Consider the following 19968-nt stretch of genomic DNA (forward strand, 5'->3'; position numbering starts at 1 on the left):
TTCTCTCCAACCACAATGATTTAGCTCAGTCGTGTGACTATGGAGAAATAAATTTTTAATTTCCTTCTCCTCTTTTCCCCAAAACAATATCCTCAGTTGAATTTCAACAGATACTAAATCAATGCAAACATCCTGTTAGACCTTCAAATTTCTTAAAATAGAATGCTACCTCTGCTTTAAAAAATTCAATTAAACCACCATCTATTAAATACCCATATAAAGCCCTACCTTTGTTGGGTGCTATCATACACACTACTGAAATGAAGACTCCAAAACATAATGGCAGCAATTAAGAGCTCTTCATCTCAGTTTAATGGCTCAGAACATCAGTTCCATGAAGCACATTTTGAGAATGGACAGGAAAACAGTGTGTGGAACCCTTGGATTATATCATGAATGCTTCAAGGAAGGAAAATTATGAGAGCCTGAGCTGACCTTATTATGACTCAATCCCTTTGGAAGTAGTTCTTTTTAAGAGCAGTGTAGGGGAAGAGAGACTTCTTTTCTCATTCATGGCCAGGTTCATGGCTGAGGCCCCTATAACAAAAGGCAGATTGACAGGAGAAAGGCATTTATCTGATGCTTATTTTATAATAAACTTATTTAATATGAATTTAAGACTCAGAGAAACAGAGAAATCTGTTTTTACTGACAGTTGTGCATTAGTATGACTGGCAGTTCATACTAATCAAACTAGCAAGGTCTGTATGTTCAGGTTCTGCTTGGTATCTATCTCTGTCTTGGAGGATAAGAATGTTCCTTTCCTTTAGATATAGGGAGGGTATCTCTGGAATACAGGGTTTATGACCTAAATCACAGAGAAGGTTAACTAGATTTTATGACCTGCTTCAGGACAGAAAGAGTGAAGGGGAGGTGTGAGTGACCTTCCCACTGTTTCCTCAAATACCCAGGTGCTATATTTTGGAGTAACGTGTCCTGAACTCCATGAGCATTAAGGTGAAGAGATCAGTCTAAATCCTTAATTGGATTCCAATTAAGGGTCTTGCCCACCTGAGGGACAGATGAATGGCAATATGCCTTTACATCTCCTCACCCCTACAATGGGTGAGAATATTGGTTTACAGCTCAGTTGGGGGAACAAAGCAACTTGCTCTATCAAAAAGGTAAGAAAATTAATACTTTCTAAAAACTATTTTTGTATTTATACTTATCATCTATAAGCAATTCTTAAGATTAATTCTTTGCAAAAATTATGCTTCAAAACATTCCTTGTAAGAATGGCTACTAACATCCATTGTGGCGAACAGCCTTATTTTGCTACTACTAACCTATCAAATTTACCTTAGATTATTAAAAATTATTTTTTCTTAGAAAACTATAATTCAAGGAATCAAGCTGGTAGCAAGAACAAATGTAGTTGAATAAAACTGTTAACTTTTCAAGCCTGAACCTGTAGTCATCAGCAATGGGTTACTTTTATTTTTATGCATTAATTTATTTTTTGAAATAGGGTCTCACTATCTTGACCATATTATGTATGACAACTAAATGGACTCAAACTTGGCAATCCTCCTACTTCAAACTTTTATTTCTTAATAAGAGAGAAAATAAATTGGGCTGGTTTTAAAAGTTATTATTAAAGAAAAGGAAGAAGAGGAAAAGGAATTTTGACATTTTAAAAATTTTGGCAATGGTGGGGACCAAACCAAGGGTCTTAAATATGCTATGTAAGTTGCTATCCTTTATAAAAGGAAAATATAAAATATTTTAGCTGATTTAGGCTTTGTGTAGCATTTGGTTTCTACTTTTCAACTGCACAGCCTATGGCATAACACATTTATACCAAATTCCATATTCAGATCATGATTTGCATTACTCTCCTTTATACTGAAAAAGAAACCAGAGCTAGGTCTTGTCAGTGAGGAAGTGAACTGGACAATAATCTAGCTGATGAAAAGTGCTTTAAAAATGCTTTTTCACTCTCTCTCTCTCTCTCTCTCTCTCTCTCTCTCTCTCTCCTCTCTCACTCTCTCTTTAAAAAAAAAAATGCTTTTTCAAATTCCCTAGACTGCCTTCTAAAAGTACTCACTAACATTATTTTTTAATATCCTCTTTCAGAATATCTTGATTTCAAAACTATTTTTGAAATTTAGTTAAAATGAATAAAAAACGAGAGCTGAAGTTGTGTATTTATTATTATTTAAAAAATTTGGAACAAGATCAGAAACAGGGAATATAGATGATACAGTAATAAAATAAAGCAACAAAGTATAGTTTTTTGAAACCAATTTTATGCACTAAGGAAGAAATAGAGTGGAGACAATTAAACAAGCAAAAGAGACAGATAAAAAATGATGGACAATTATGCACACATGCACATGAACACACACACGCCATTCCTTAAAAGCTCTGGAGTGATTGTGTAATCCAAGAATCCTAGTTCATAATTCATGTAAATGTGTTGCTGTGAAACTTATTTTTACTTTTCTCCATACATACATTGTTAAGACAGAATAATATCGTCAGTAAACTATATTTAAGGAACATTTCAGGAGCTTAATTTTCTTAAAAACAAAGCAAAACAAACAAAAAACACTGAAGAGTTTGTAAATCTCTTACTGTCTTTGTGAAGGTCTTAGATTTCACGATACCTATTTCCAAAGAGAAAACAGTAGAAGACTGCAGACAGTTGTAACCTAGAGTGAAGGAGCTGTCATTTTCTCACAGAATTCTTCTTCTTTTTGGTACTGCTGTTCTCTATGTATTATTAATCTGTATTTATATTTAACTCCAGCTATTAGTCTGCCTCTCCCAGCCACCAAGCCATTTGCAAGGAAGAGTATAGGGAGATAAGGATTGCTATTCTTAGGTATTCCAGTGTGTGATGAAGGGGAGACAATTAAATAACACCATTTAGCATCTTTGAACATGACATAGATTGTTTTGGGTGAACAACTCAGAGCTGGTTAACATAAACTCTTCCCTCAAGAAAATAAAAAGAATAGAGATACATTTTTGAAGTAGTTAATTAAGGCTTCAGCAATGAATGTGGGAAAATTACAGAGCCATAAAAACCCTCCAGTTCCAGTCAAGAGTAAATTTTCTCTGCAGTACTGTCACTGCTCATTTACTGCATCATGTTGACAATGTCTCATATTTCCACAAGGCTTTTATATAACCTATAAACAGGGACAGAAAGGTGAGGAACAGAGAGAACGGGGACAAAGTCTGGACCTCCCATATTGTCACTTCCTTTCATTTTTCCATTAAAGGGCGAGATTGAAGGAGCATTTTAAGATGTTAATAATTGACACAGCAAGAGGAAAGCTGTGAAAACTGCCACTGCTTGCTTGCTCTTCCAAAAGATGAGTGTAATTCAGTCATAATGAAGGCTCTTTAATGTTCCTCCCACAAACCTTTTTCGATCAGGAAAGCCTGAGATCTGCAGGCAAGAAAAATAATCATATATAAGTTTTAAGCAGAAAAATTCAAATGCTAATACTAAATTTTTCCCTGTTTTTTGTTTCTGTATGTCAGCCTGTTGTTCATTATAGAACTAGCTTTCTGAGATTTTACTCAGAAAACCACAGATTAAATAATAAAGAAAATTCTACTAAAATGAAAAACATTTGCCAGTAAGTTGGTGATAATGTCAACTAAATCAGAAAGAATGAAGGTAAATCTCCTAATACTTACCTAGTGGACTTTTATGTGAATTATCTATACTGTGGCAAACAGAGGTATATCAGACATATACCTTTAGAGTCACAAGCAAATGATTTTCCTCTATTATTTGTAATATAACCTTATTCTTGAATTCTTCTTGTATCTTGGATCCTTATTTTCCCTTTGCTCTGATTTTCTCCTTTTAAATTTAAATAAGACAGGATAAAATAAATTGCCTGTGCCTACAAAGGCTCTTCCCCAACTTTTTAAAAAAACTGCTTCTGAAAATAAATTTGGAAACCATTTCTCTCCAAATTTGAGAACCCATTTTATCAAGAAAAGACAGATACCAACCTGATTACCTTCTTTTAAAAAGTATCTCTTTTCTATGACCTGTAAGAAACAAATCAAGAGTTTGAGACTTTGCACACATATCTGGAAAAAGCAGCTAACTGTAATGGGTCGGTGATGGGACTAAAAGGAATGTATCCAAATTAAGGATTTCATTTAACAGATGTAGACATTTTGTACAATGAGTTAAAATCCAGTGCCAATGAGATCAGGATTGTGAGAGTATTTCCAGAAAGGCCTGTTTCGTTCCAAAAAGCGTGAGAGATCAAAACAATAAATGAACAAACAAACAACTAAATGACAGAATAAGATAAGATCCCTGCAATTTCTAGAGCATAGTAGTAAATCTGGCTCTAAGTTTCCTAGCTGTTGATCTCAAAAGGCATGGAACAGAATCCATAGTTAAAGCAAAGCACTTGCCCATTATAATAGTACAGCTATTCCTTAAAGAGGACATCTATGTGATGTGGTGAATTGCCATATGCCTATAGGAAATAGTGATAAATTCTGTATATCCTTAATGTAGACAGATGATAACAAAGATAGTTAATTAGCTTCCTTTATGGACTTCATTGGCTTCCTTAGTTCAGGGGTTCTGAACTGTCTGTATTTGATAAGTAGGAGAAATAAGTTAAATCAGTGGCTGTATCTGCACAAATCTATCTCTACTATTGAAAAGAAACTCTCAAATATACGTTCTAATGTAATGAGCTTGAGAACACCATATTTTCAGATGATGAAAAACATTTTAAAAAAATAATGAAATATGTTCTAACACTTGAGAAACTGCAATAGTTGTAGAGGCAGTGCTATTTTCTTTACATAGAGCAGCTGTTATAAGGAAAGTTAATTAAATAAGAACACAGGTTACCTGGAGATGAGCTCTAATACATTCATAAAGAATTCCTCAGAATGAGAGTAGTGCATGTTCTTCCTGGCCTGTACTTTGACTGGCCTGAGAGCCAGATTATCCAGATTTTTTTTTTTTAAATCTTGGAGCCTATGGTTAGGTTATTTTAAGCCACAAGAGACCCAAAGCAAAGTTGCATTCATTGGCTCAGGGGTAAAAACGCTGGTTCTGGAATGGTGTATATCTCAAAATACTTGATGCCACAAAAATAAGGAACTGCTTCCTTTTCCTCTGTCCATTGCATGACAGGAAAATATTACCATGCTAGAGTAGTATTACTACTATCCAAGGAAGTCTGAAGAAGGAATTAGACTCCCTTTTGGAGAAGAAATCTTTACATTAACTTCTGGAAGATTTGACATATAGGAAACTGGGTACAACTTTACTGCTAGATGCCTAGGATTTAGGCAACCATATCAGGCTGTAGAGGTCTGGTCAATCTCAAAATCTACATATATTTTATTGAGATTTAGGCAACAAAGAGAGAAATGACACTTTTTGCTTTTGCTGATAGTTCTTTACCCCCAACTTGTAATGTCCTTTTCTTACTAAACCTTACTGTCTTAAGACAATCAAATTGTTTCTTCATATTTAAAAATAAATGTTGCCCAACAACCTGGTTTATTCTAGTTTATAACTCATTAATTCTCTATATATTCCTTTTTAATTTCAAAATTAATAATTTAAAATTTTAAATAATATGCTGTGGAACCATTCTGGGCCAGATACAGACATTTATGATGTTGCTCTTTGGGGACAGAATTTTTTATGAGATGGGTGCAACGGATCTAAACCAAATGGAAATTTTTATGCTTTAGGTTTGAAAACAATGTGGAGAGAAAATCTGGTTCTTTGCAGTGTTCTCCAATGTTTTTCATGTTGTGGCATAATTAGAAAATGCTAATATTTGTACAGCACACCCCCTACCACCCAGACCTCCTGTCTGTAGGTTCTGGATGCTCTGAGAGCTGTGGCAATCAGTATCTGAACACATCTGTACCCTATTTACCACATAGTTCTGAGTGAGGCAAAATTTTCCTAATGGGCTAATATTAAACACAGAGGGGAGTATGGTTTCTCTTCTGGTGACCTTGAAAAAAAGAAACAAATATTTGTTATGATCTCTAAATAGTTAAAAAAATTTTTTCATAAAGAAGACCTACAAGGAGGAAAATGTTTTTCTTAGGAGATTATACTTAAAAAGAAATATGATACAGAAGTTAATCTTTTTCAATGAGACATGCAGGAAAACATCCTGTTTCATTTTATTATCCAATGTCAACATTGGGCAAACAACTTAAACTTGATTAATGTTACGTGCAATGCAGGTATTTGGTCTTGTGAAGGAAAGACCAGTATGCTGAATCATCCTAAAGTTTCATTCTAGCTCAGTGACAATAAGATGACACCAGCAAAGAGTCAATAACCTGAAAGCAAAAGTTTCTATTCTGGAAATATTATGGAATCAAAAAAACAACGTAACCTTACAAAGTTAGAGTAACATTTAACTTAATGGAGAATACTAATAGCTCAAAAAGCAGAAAGAACTCAGGCTTGTACTGAGCAGAATCTTCTCAGTGCAGTGCCTTTTTTGGGGGGGGGCATGAGGAAGTAACAAAAAGAGTAGAAAATGAGTAAGCATAAATTGTCTCAAGGAGAGGAATTAGGTATGTTTTTAAAAACTCCACTTGAATCCAGTAGTTTTCACCCTTTGCTTAGAGAACACTGGTGATGGAATAAATACGTCAGCAGGCCTTGAGCAATTATATCAACAGATAAGAGAGGTCAAAATAGGTATTATTCAGGCTGTGAAGTTTGGGGTGAAGGAATAAAGGGACAAGGCATTCCACAAAGACTTTAAACTCTCAAATATATAAATTACATTTAAAAATAACTTAATTGAAGCCATTACCTTATCAAAAAACCTACTGATCTTGACAGCATTGGAAGAACCTGCAGCTAAATACCGAGGATTTGTACAATCCTAGAAAACATAAGATCCACAAATAAAAGTTCATTAATTTGAATTTCCTGTTGCACATTTCTATACTAAATTATTAGGATACTCTAATAAAATATTCAAATAATTTTCAAATTATGATGCACAAAGCAAAAAGGAAGGTATCAAAGAGAAGGCTACTTACTCTTTGTCATTTAAGCAATTTTGGAGTATAGGGAATCAATTCATCATTGATTCATAAAGGAAGACAGAACTGTTTACTAACAAAACAACAAAAAATAAGATACTAATCAGGTACCTGTCTGCATTTGTCCTGAAAACCGGAAATAGATCCATTACAAACAGTCCTCATATTTTAGGACTAGGTACTCATTAGTGCTCAACTAAATACTATGCAGTTTATAAAACAGAATGAAGCATTAATATAAGGATTTAGAGAAGTACAGAATAAACAGAAGAGTTGTCAAGGATTTCTCCATCTTGTGGTAGGTCACAAAGATATACCCTTTTTGACATTAATAAATAAACACATTATTATTATTATTCAGTAGGATTCTTTAAAATAGGGGGAGAATGGCACATTATATCATTACAGTAACTTATAAAAACCTTAAAAGACTTACTATCCTTCTCTTAGAAACTCAGTGTTATATATACTGTTTGTACTTGTCGCCACTGACATGCCACCTCAAAAGGCAGTGTATTTTGATGTTGACCTCAAATGCCACCTAAAACCAAATTATGAGGATATCATGTTGGCTCCTTTGCAAGGATATTTGTCTGTGCCCCTTGAAAAACTACTGCAATTACTTTTTTGTAATCTTTAGATCTACATGGTTCCTTTCTAGTGAATTTAGTAACAATTACATATTTTATCTAAACAGAACATTTCAAGGATCACATTTTAAATTTCAGCAAGAACTTGTACTACATTCTCCAAAACCACAAAAAAGAAGAGACAACAAAAAATTTCAAAGATCACAAAAGAGCAGGGAAATCAGGGGTCTCTGAAGCCAGCAAGTTCTATATTTGAAAATCTGTGCCAATATTTCTACACCGGAGAACAGGACCAGCGGCCCGCCAGTGTGGTAAACACAGTTGGGGGAGGGGCAGAGCCGCGTGCCTGCAAGGTAGGCAGAACAGGCCCAGAAACCTGCAGAGGGATACAAAACATATCAAAAAAATTGTGCACCATGATCAAGTAGGATTCATCCCTGGTATGCAAGGCTGGTTCAATATATGGAAATCAATAAATATTATTCACCACATCAATAGACTTAAAAATAAGAACCATTTGATCATCTCGATAGATGCAGAAAAAGCATTCGACAAAGTACAGCATCCCTTTATGTTCAAAACTCTAGAAAAACTAGGGATAACAGGAACATACCTCAATATTGTAAAAGCAATCTATGCCAAGCCTCAGGCTAGCATCATTCTGAATGGAGAAAAATTGAAGGCATTCCCTCTAAGATCTGGAACAAGACAGGGATGCCCTCTCTCACCACTTCTGTTCAACATAGTTCTTGAAACACTGGCCAGAGCAATTAGACAGACAAAAGAAATTAAAGGCATAAAAATAGGGAAAGAAGAACTTAAATTATCACTATTTGCAGATAACATGATTCTTTACCTAGCAGACCCAAAAGGGTCTACAAAGAAACTATTAGAGCTAATAAATGAATTCAGCAAAGTGGCAGGATATAAAATCAACACGAATAAATCAAAGGCATTCCTGTATATCAGCGACAAATCCTCTGAAATGGAAATGAGGACAACCACTCCATTCACAATATCCTCAAAAAAAATAAAATACTTGGGAATCAATCTAACAAAAGAGGTGAAAGATTTATACAATGAAAACTACAGAACCCTAAAGAGATATCCTCAAAAAAAAATAAAATACTTGGGAATTAACCTAACAAAAGAGGTGAAAGATTTATACAATGAAAACTACAGAACCCTAAAGAGAGAAATAGATGAAGATCTTAGAAGATGGAAAAATATACCCTGTTCATGGATAGGCAGAACTAACATCATCAAAATGGCGATATTACCAAAAGTTCTCTATAGGTTTAATGCAATGCCAATCAAAATCCCAACGGCATTTCTTGTAGAAATAGATAAAGCAATTATGAAATTCATATGGAAAAATAAAAGACCCAGAATAGCAAAAGCAATTCTAAGCAGGAAGTGTGAATCAGGCAGTATAGCGATACCAGACCTCAAACTATACTACAGAGCAATAGTAACAAAAACAGCATGGTACTGGTACCAAAACAGGCAGGTTGGACCAATGGTACAGAATAGAGGACACAGAAACCAATCCACAAAACTACAACTATCTTATATTTGATAAAGGGGCTAAAAGCATGAAATGGAGGAAGGATAGCATCTTCAACAAATGGTGCTGGGAAAACTGGAAATCCATATGCAACAAAATGAAACTGAATCCCTTTCTCTCGCCATGCAAAAAACTTAACTCAAAATGGATCAAGGAGCTTGATATCAAATCAGAGACTCTGCGTCTGATAGAAGAAAAAGTTGGCTACGATCTACATACTGTGGGGTCGGGCTCCAAATTCCTCAATAGGACACCCATAGCACAAGAGTTAATAACTAGAATCAACAAATGGGATTTATTCAAACTAAAAAGTTTTTTCTCAGCAAAAGAAACAATAAGAGAGGTAAATAGGGAGCCTACATCCTGGGAACAAAGCTTTACTCCTCACACTTCAGATAGAGCCCTAATATTCAGAGTATACAAAGAACTCACAAAATTAAACGATAAGAAAATGAATAACCCAATCAACAAATGGGCCAAGGACCTGAACAGACACTTCTCAGAGGAGGACATACAATCAATCAACAAGTACATGAAAAAATGCTCACCATCACTAGCAGTCAGAGAAATGCAAATCAAAACCACCCTAAGATACCATCTCACTCCAGTAAGATTGGCAGCCATTATGAAGTCAAACAACAACAAGTGCTGGCGAGGATGTGGGGAAAAGAGTACACTTCTACATTGCTGGTGGGACTGCAAATTTGTGCAGCCAATTTGGAAAGCAGTATGGAGATTTCTTGGAAAGCTGGGAATGGAACCACCATTTGACCCAGCTATTCCCCTTCTTGGTCTATTCCCTAAAGACCTAAAAAGAGCATGCTACAGGGACACTGCTACATCGATGTTCATAGCAGCACAATTCACAATAGCAAGACTGTGGAACCAACCTAGATGCCCTTCAATAGACGAATGGATAAAAAAAATGTGGCATTTATACACAATGGAGTACTACTCTGCATTAAAAAATGACAAAATCATAGAATATGCAGGGAAATGGATGGCATTAGAACAGATTATGCTAAGTGAAGCTAGCCAATCCCTAAAAAACAAATGCCAAATGTTTTCTTTGATATAAGGAGAGTAACTAAGAACAGAGTTGGGAGGAAGAGCATGAGAAGAAGATTAACTTTAAACAGGGGTGAGAGGTGGGAGGGAAAAGGAAAGAGAAGGGAAATTGCATGGAAATGGAAGGAGACCCTCATGGTTATACAAAATTACATACAAGAGGAAGTGAGGGGAAAGGGGAAAAAAAAAACAAGGGGGAGAAATGAATTACAGTAGATGGGGTAGAGAGAGAAGATGGGAGGGGAGGGGATGGGGGATAGGAGAGGATAGGAAAGGCAGCAGAATACAACAGACGCTAGTATAGCAATATGTAAAACAGTGGATGTGTAACTGATGTGATGCTGCAATCTGTATAGGGGTAAAAATGGGAGCTCATAACCCACTTGAATAAAAGTGTGAAATATGATATGTCAAGAACTATGTAATGTTTTGAACAACCATGAATAAAAATTAAAGGGAAAAAATATTTCTACAACGTAAAATGCTGCTTAGGTGACTAAGCCTTTAATGTTGGGCTTACTCATTTGTGAAATGGGAATAATACTACTTATTCCATACAATTTTTGTGAAAATCAATGAGATAATCCAAGTTTCGCACTTAGCAGGTACTGTAATATTAGTTCTCTTCCCCATTCTAAGAAAATGCTGATTGAATTTTCAGACACAAAAGCATCTAACACAATAAAGATAATTCTGTATATGGATTAGATGTACTAAAACATCATCATTCACATTGTTATATTTGAAATAATGTTTGAGCACATTTCTACAGCTGTAGGGGCATAAAAATGAAAAATGTTAGACCTGAATTAGAAATGTTTTGCAAAATGATATTGATTACCTAGCCATCAGAATGTCAAAGATACCAGAGATGATTCTAAAATATAGATAAATTACTAAATACAGAAACCAAATCAAACAGCAAACAAACCACATCAAACCTTAATTCTAGAAACCCACAATTTCAAGTTGCCTAGAGAATCTAAATCCCTATGATTTTGGGTGAAAATATTAAGAGCTGAAAGAGCCATCTGTCATTGATCATGGATGAGGGCAAAGCTTGAAAATTAATAGCTCTAAATAGCTCATCTGAGCTTGAGAAAGGACTATTAAGTAGGGAAGATGTTTCAGTATGATCACTTTGAAATAAATACTTAATAGAAAAATTTGTACCAGACACAGTAAGTCTAACAAGATTTTATAAACATAAGTAATCTTCCACCATATAATCATTTAAATTATAAACAAGTTGCATTTACTCAGGCAGAACTTTAATTCTGCTTTTTGATGTATATATTTGTTATATTCTCACTTTTATTTAGTTTTAAGCAAATTCATATAATAACTGATGAACCAGCACTAATCCTAATATTGTTACATTAGTTTTTGAGGTCTTATATTTACTTGCTGAATCTTTTTGACTCCTTTTGTTTTGAAACTCTTCCACCCAACTTTTCTCATTTTTTGTTTCCTATATCCTGATCACCGTCTCTTCTCTTTTATGTTTTGTTTCTGAAGCTATACACTGATAAAAGCTAAAATCATGATGTAATTTAAATTCTTTGGAGACTGTGTGAGCTGAAGTCCCACTATTTGCATACCTTTACATCTTGCTAACAAATAAAGGTAGCCCTGCTTTTTGTAAGGCAAGTAGGAATAACATACGTCTAGAAATCCATGGGCACTAGAAACAGATATATTCAGAAATAAATTACATGTTATCACTGGAATAAAATAAGTATATTCAATGGTAAATTTCCCTTTGGAAATAATGTTTAAATGAAGTAACCCCAGCACTTCTTCAATGTGGATATTACATATCTCTAGAGTACGAATCCTCTGGCAGCACCGACTACTTGAAGTAGTCACAATGAATATTCCATAGTGTCAGCTGAGAAAAATAAGGTATTTTCTATTGCATAGCAGAATGTAAAGAAACAATGGAATGGCAGGCAAGAGCTGACTCAGTTATGGGGACAGAGATGGGGTTAAATCAAGCAGTGTTCACAAACACTGATTCACAGAGCAAGAGCATCAGAATCACCTGAAGTATCTGTTGACATTACAGACTTGGGGGTGGGGGTGTACTGTACTCAGTGGTAAAGTGTATGCTTAGCATGTGTCAGGCCCTGGCTTTGATCCCCAGTACCACTTAAAAAAGAAAGGCAAAATTAAAGCATCCTGGACTTACCACCAGATACTATGAATAAAAATCTCCAGCTATTTGGGCAGGTAATCAAAAATTTTTCACAGGTACTATTGGCAATATAAATATCCAGTCAGGTTTGAGTAACTATTGGTCCACATGATTTCCAAGAGTTATTTCAACTCCAAAATTGTTAATATTAGTTGGAGGATAAATAAGTGAGGAAGGGCTTAACTGTAGACCATAGGCTGTGGAGTTGAGAACGCCTTACTTGACCTGTGTGATTTTGGCCTAGTTACCTCTTTCTCCTTCTTGTCTTCATGTTTAAGATGGGGATAGTAATATTATGTACTTCACAGTGTTGATGTGAAGATGATACATGTGAGATGATGTTTGTAAAGTACTAGAACAGGCACATAATAAGTACTCAACAAATGTTGGCCATTAGTATTATTAAACCACAACCACGGCATATCTGGAATGCAATGCACTCAGTGATTATGTTATAGAAATCCTACTTGTGAACAACGACAACCATGACTAAAGGTGCTGGCCAGGATCCTTATCAGAGTAATGCTGACTGGCTTATAGGAGAACAGTTTCTTAGCCCTTTTAGCCCTCAGTTGTAATTAAATTAGCTATCTTAGGGGAGGACTCAATCCTCTCTATATGCGTACATTTATATAAATTAGTCTTTATAATGCACTCCTACTTTATAGTTTGCCCTTTAAAATAAATTTTGTTGTTTAAGCAGCTAGGAGGTTTTTCTAAAGCAAGAATAATCAAGCTAGTTTCATCTTCATCAATTTAATTATTTTGATTTTGGTTTGGTTTAAAAAATAGTACTCTCAATTGAAAGCTCATGATTATATTATTTATAGAAAAGTTTGAACATTTCAACATATCAATATACCAGGCTAAAGTTGACTATGACCACCTAGTCTAGATATGTGGATTCCAATCTTGTCTACATTTTGGACTAGAACTCCAACAATCTGACTTCAAGTATAAAGCCTCTTTCACTAAAATATATGATTTGAAAATAAGTCTTTGATCTTGCCTTTACCTTGTAATAATACACATACATTAGTGAAAATACATACCAGATTAATCTCTTCTGCATTGAAATCTTCAGCTAGGAAAGCAGTCCTAGTTAAAACTTCATGACGCTTGGTTTCATGAATCTGGTCCAGTTTAGTGCCTATTACCAAAAGTGGGATCTGATTATCTGCAAACTGTTCCTGATCATAGTCCCTGTGATAAATAATAAGGAAGAGGTGAACAGAATTTACCTTCCCAATGCAGATGTGCAACATTTAAATACAAGTAATTTACACTATTTTCACTGATAATTGATTCCTGGCTCACCCATCACATACAAATTATTTTTTTTCCAATTTCTTCCATTTATTTGTTCATTTATCAATCCTTCACCATCATCTATTAAGGTCCAACTATTCATTTAACTATTCAACATTTGTTTTTGTATGTCTTTACAATAGTCTACTTGAACAACTGAGTGAGAGTGCTCATCAAGTATACCACAGACATGTGACTTGACTTCCCCAAGGTCTGTCTTTTACGGCCAATGACTCAGAAATTTTTCATTGTAGAAGCAAAGAATGGATTCAAACTTCAGGGTAGAAAAATGTAGGAGCCTAACATGGTACTCAGGCCTCATGCCAGAGAGGAAGATGGCAAGCTCCTGGGTACTTTTTGATGTATGCATAAGCTCTAAATGTATCATGCATATTTCTATCTATGAATAAAGAAGAGATCACTTCAGGAAAGGAAGAAGTAGGGAAGCAAAAGGCTAGAATAAATTGAATGTAGGTGATGCCATAGCCCAAAGAAAGATCTATTAAACAAGAGGAAATGGTAGAAAACAAGTGAAATGAAAATGAATAGTGAGAGCAAAAAATGTATTACCAAATAGTTATTTGTTCTGACATGAGATTATGGGAGACAAGGCAATCAGAATCATTTAGGGTTAGTGGCCTTGGGCCACTGGCTATTACAACATTTTTTTCTCTATTTATCTAAAGGATAGGGTGATATAAATGATATTTTTGAAAGAAATATAAAGTCCATTGTTGAATTAATTGAAAGTCTGTTCATAGAATTAAAAGACTTACAATTCTGATATGTTCAAGCTCAATATATAATACCAAAATCTGCTTTTGAAGAATTTAGGACAGGGGCTGGGGTTGTGGCACTTGCCTATCATGTGTGAGGCACTGGATTTGATCCTCAGCACCATATAAAAAAATAAAAAACAAATAAAATAAAGGCATTGTGTCCATCTATAAGTAAAAATATTTAAAAAGAATTTACGACAGTAAATCAATATCATATAATCCAGTCAACAAAACCCAGCTGAGCATAGTTTCTTTTCTTTCTTTAATACCAATTTTCTTTCTTTTGAGCAATTAAATTGGGGTGGAGGGCAAAATTACTAAATCTTTATGCCCTTCACAATCAGCTTGGAACACAATTGTTTTCAACTACATAATCTTCTATCTCATTCAAAAATTATTCTTCTATTTACTGCATCAAAGCCAATAATGGCTCAAGTTTAAGGCCTTTAACTTTTCTTACCAGCATCAATCCTGATTTGGACATAATTTGAAATTGACATTTAACTTATTAGAAAAATTTCAGAGTGTCTGAGGAATTCACCAATTCTTTCTCATAAAAATTTTGTATATATTCTATCAAGTTTTTTTTTTCTTTTTTTGCAGTAGTGGGGATGATTGAATCCAGAGCCTGTGCATGTCAGGCAAGAACTTCACCACTGAGCTACATGCCCAGGCAGATATCATCTTTGACACACATACATTTCTACATTTCTGTCACTTAAAGTATATGTAAAGCATATATATATATATATATATATATATATATATATATATATATATCTCTTATTTCTTTTTAGCTTTCCTTTTTTTCTTATTTTCTTTCATAAAATCCTAGTTCCAATTTGATCTTCAGTATTTTTTTTAAACCATTAAGTGAAAAAACTGATGGGAAATTTTGTTATTGGTATTCAAACAAAGCTGATAACTGCTTAAAATCAGTTTTCTCTCATTGTGTAGGTTCTTTCTTCACATTCTTGTTTCCTTTGCTGTGTAGGTACATTTTGATATCATAGGATAATCTTTTCAGCAAATGGTGCTGGGACAACTGGACATTCAAATGCAAAAATTGACCTCAGACAAAACTTCACATCTTCTATAAAACTAACTTAAAGCAGATTACAAATCTAAATATAAACCCCAAACTATAAAACCTGCATAATCAGGGATTAGGCAGAGTTTTTACACATGATATCAAAACATAATCCAAAAAAAAAAACACTAAGAGATTAGATTTCATCAAAATGAAAACAAATGCTTTGTGAAAGACCCTATTAAGAAAATGAAAAGAACTGTGTATGGCGCATGCCTATAATCCTAGAGAGACTCAGAAGGCTGAGGCAGAAGGATTGCAGGTTCAAGGCCTGCCTCAACAATTAGTGAGACCCTCAGCAATTTAGCAGTACCCTGTCTCAAAATAAAAAATAAAAAGGACTGGGGTGTAGCTCAGGGATAAAGTGCCCTGGGTTCGATCCCCAGGAGAGAGAGAAAGAGAGAGAGAGAGAGACACACACACACACACACACACACACACACATACACACACACACAGAGTGAATGAGAATGAAAAGATAATCTATAGACTAGGAGAAAATTTGAAAATCAAAAATGATTGTTATAACATTTCAAACCAACTGTAAAGTAATTCCAAGCTTACCCATTTGTCACTAAAACTCCAGTTGGCACCAAATCTCTATTGAGAGCTTCCAAAGACCAACGATACAAGTTTTGGGATGACTTCTTATTTGTTAAGTCATGTACTAAAATAATACCTAAAATAATCAGAGATAATAATCTTAGTATTGTAAATAACTCTTCTTCATATTGCAATTGACAAAATTAAGCTTAGTAAGTCCAAACATTATGTGGTTTAATCAATCTAATATTATAGTATGACTAACAATCTCAAAACAATTTAAAAAAAATTTCTCTACAAATACTTAGAAATAATTAGCTATAAAACTGTCAGTTATATAATGAAAAAAATTCTAGAAGGGCTGGCAAAATATCTTTAAATATTTCTAATGTCTTTCCTATTTTGCATTCAACACTTCCTGAGTGCCTATTCTATGTCTGGTCCTACTTGCAGAACCACTTTATCAATCAAGAGCATCAAAACTAAAGTATAATTAGAAACTATATTCATTCAAAGTTACATTGTTTCTGCACTGTATATAGTCCTGCAACAGATATCAGTACAAACATTTTACTTATACTCACTAAAAATACAATAAGAATGTAGTAAAGTGGTATTGATTTAATTTGCACAAACACTTTTCCTTAGCAGACAAAATGCAGCCCTAAAGATATTTGGGCTTGATCAACTTGACACTTTCTAGTTCTTGGAATTAATGGTTAGCTATGTAATCTTGCTACCTATAAGAGATTTAGTTAATAGACAAAAGAAATATGCCACCAGGAAAGAGTAGGAAGAGATAATGAAGCATATAAATAGTATAAAATATCTAACTTTTGAGACATTGAGAAAAATAACGAAATGTAATACCGTTCAGACATATAATTAAACTGAATCAATTAAGATCCTAGACAGAAAGGCAAAGTAGGTAATTATTTTAATAAGATAAAGATAAAAGAAGAAAGGCTTTAATGCTTAGTCTCTTGTGGTCAAAACTACAGGTTTTAAAATTCCCAATCCTTTCGTATATTAGCCTGATTCTACTGTAAAAAGAGAATGCAAAATTAATGATTTGTCCATCTTTGAATATGGGATACATCAACTTGAAAAATAAGGACAGAAGAAGCAGAATTAATTGGCTTCTCTAGTTTTTCAGCTGTCTGTATGACTAAGGTGCTTGTATAGTAGATTTGTTCCAACCAGCTCAGATAAACCTGTACTTCTGCTGTCTTGAGCAAATACAGATCTGACACTTGCCCGCTATCTAACTGTCCTCACAGAGGTTCTCACAGGGATCAAGAACACAGAGAAAAAAAAAAAAAAAAAAGAACTACTATTAAAGAATATAGTTAATGTTTATTTAGCACTTATGTGTCAGATTTTTAAATTATGTTATCTAGTTTAATTTTTGGAACAATCCTATGAAATATTATTATATATTTCTACACCTGAGGAAATGAGGCTGAGTAACTAGCCTTAGGTAGGTAGGGTAGCCAGAATTTGACAAGGACTCCATGAACTGCAATTATGTCCTTTATTACACACCTCCATCTGAAAGTCTGCTTCTAAAACTTGAATATTTATAACTGGATGAAACTTCTGCATCCCTAAAAACACCCTCAGGCAGCTCTTTAAAATTACATAGGTCTCTCTCTAAGGGGCAGATGAAAGAAATCTGCATCTCTGGATATCTGGCTTAAGACCATAGGATTCCACTCAACTGACTAGAGAAACAGCATTCCCAGGGACAGTGTTTTGAAAGTTCTGTTTTATGTCAAGTACCCAAAATAAAATTTTAATTCTCAATATTTTGTTTATGTCAATAATATAAATAGGACTTAGACAAAGCAGATGTTTACTCTTCTGAATCACATGGTTAGAATCTAGAAACATAAGTTGAAATGTAATATGAATATTTAAGTCAAAAGTGGTATTTTAAATCTTTCTCAAATTAAGTTGAGTCTGGCATGCCATTAGCATTTCATATAAGGTATTATATATTCACAGACCATTAAAATGGGGTAAAAATAAAAGACGCTTTACCATTCACAGAGTTGTAGAATACTGCTCTTGTGCTTTTCACACTGCTGGCACTGCCCACAGAGCCTCCAACATCCCATAATTCTATATAGTAGGTCCTCTCTTCTGGGGTTCCTTCTTTGTAGTCATGAACCTAACAAATTAATAAATTAAAATAACTATTATAGCCACTGAACAAACTAGTAGGCACCTCATTCAGTTTAAAGCACTGGACATTTCATTTCAGCATGTCCTTCTCAAATCACCACCGTCTGTCTTTCAAGCTCACTCTGTCAAATACTTCAATTCTAATAGTCTTTGACCCAGAAGACCCTACGGTTAACTGATTCTAAAATCTGTCACAGATCCCTCTTCTACTTCCAGCTTCAATTCTTTCCTAACTAAGCATAAATTCCATGATCTATCCTTACAGTTACTTCTTTGCCTTCCTCTCACATTGTATTCTGACAAAATCCCATTGCTGGTTATTTCCCCTATTCCATGTCTATGATCCAGTTATCTAAATGTAGAGCTTAGAAAAATTCACATTCAAGCTGACTGAATTTATTTTAAATTCAAGTATGCCGTTGGAACTGCCCTTCTATCAATCTTGTGGTCCATTTACCCTTTTCTTCTCCCAGGTAACTATTTCATATTTTCCCTTCTTTTTTGAACTTCAAATAACTCTTCCCATACTTAATAAGAGCTACTATCCTCGCTTTCTATGATGGAATCAGGTTTTAAAAAAGTACTTCTACAACTTGCTCTTCTCATCTCTATCTACCTCTCTGCATGTGCACCTATATCATCTGCTCTCCCTTCCATTATTCTTGTAGAAGATCATATCCCTATGAATAAATCCTAAATCCTCCTCTGTGCATGAAATCCTATCCCCACTTTCTTACTTAAAGATGTAGTTATACCAATTCTCCCCTTTCTCTCCAATTTTTTCTTTTCTGGATAATTCACACCAGCATAACATACCATTTTTCTTTTCTCTTTCTTTCTCTTTCATTCCCTCCCTCCTTATCTTCCTCCCCTCCCCCCATACTGGGGATTGAACCTAGGGGTTTCTCTACCACTGAGCTATATCCCAGCCCTTTTTCTTTTGAGACAGGGTCTCACTAAGTTTCTCAAACTGTTCTTGAACTTGTTATCCCCCTGCCTCAGTCTCTTGAGTAGCTGGGATTCCAGGTATGTGCCACCACACCCAGCAATTTTTCCAATCTTCCAAAATAACCTTTTGACTTCAAGACCTCCTCCAACTATCATGCTACTTTTCCATTCCTTTTCACAGAATAACCTTCCAAAGAGTGTCTATTCTCAACTCTTTTTCTCACTCTCTTTTGAACTCATGCCTATGTAAAACTTTTGCCCCATTATCCTACTGAACTATTCCTGGTCAAGGTTAACCATGGCTAACTCCAAAGGTTAAGTGACAGTTTTTATTACATTCCACCATTTGATACAACTAATCATTCCTGTGTTTTGCGATACTACTTAAAGCTTCCAGGCTATTACCCCCTCCTGGTTTTCTTCCCACCTTCCTGGTTAATTCTTCTTAGTCTCCATTTGGTTCTCCCTATCTGACCTACAATTGTTGAAATATTCTTTAGCCTCTTATCTTCTCTATCAACATTCATTTTCTTGGCAATTTCATCTACTCTTATGATCTTAAATGTCATCTTTATGTTGATGAATTTCAAGTTTATATTCATCTGGGAACTTCAGACTACCAATTTCACCAAACTATAATCTGGGCGTCTAAAAGA

At 34.6% G+C, this 19968-nt stretch overlaps 1 protein-coding gene across 2 annotated transcripts in view; it reads right to left on the bottom strand.

The window, feature by feature from the left end:
* Positions 1–2690: 2690 nt before the first annotated feature.
* The window catches only part of Rabl3 (RAB, member of RAS oncogene family like 3), a 48959-nt gene continuing 31681 nt past the window's right edge, over positions 2691–19968 (bottom strand). Inside the window, exons 3-8 of one of the 2 annotated variants that reach the window (XM_026394267.2) lie at positions 18221–18350; positions 16199–16313; positions 13510–13660; positions 6801–6872; positions 3982–4020; positions 2691–3403 (exon numbers count right to left, since the gene is read on the bottom strand). In XM_026394267.2, the coding sequence (XP_026250052.1) occupies positions 3338–3403; positions 3982–4020; positions 6801–6872; positions 13510–13660; positions 16199–16313; positions 18221–18350 (573 nt within the window). In that variant the 3' untranslated portion in view covers positions 2691–3337. The remainder of the gene's footprint in view (positions 3404–3981; positions 4021–6800; positions 6873–13509; positions 13661–16198; positions 16314–18220; positions 18351–19968) is intronic. The other variant, XM_026394274.2, reaches the window with a different exon arrangement.

This window comes from Urocitellus parryii, chromosome 2 (assembly GCF_045843805.1).
Source record: "Urocitellus parryii isolate mUroPar1 chromosome 2, mUroPar1.hap1, whole genome shotgun sequence".
Lineage (NCBI taxonomy): Eukaryota > Metazoa > Chordata > Mammalia > Rodentia > Sciuridae > Urocitellus > Urocitellus parryii.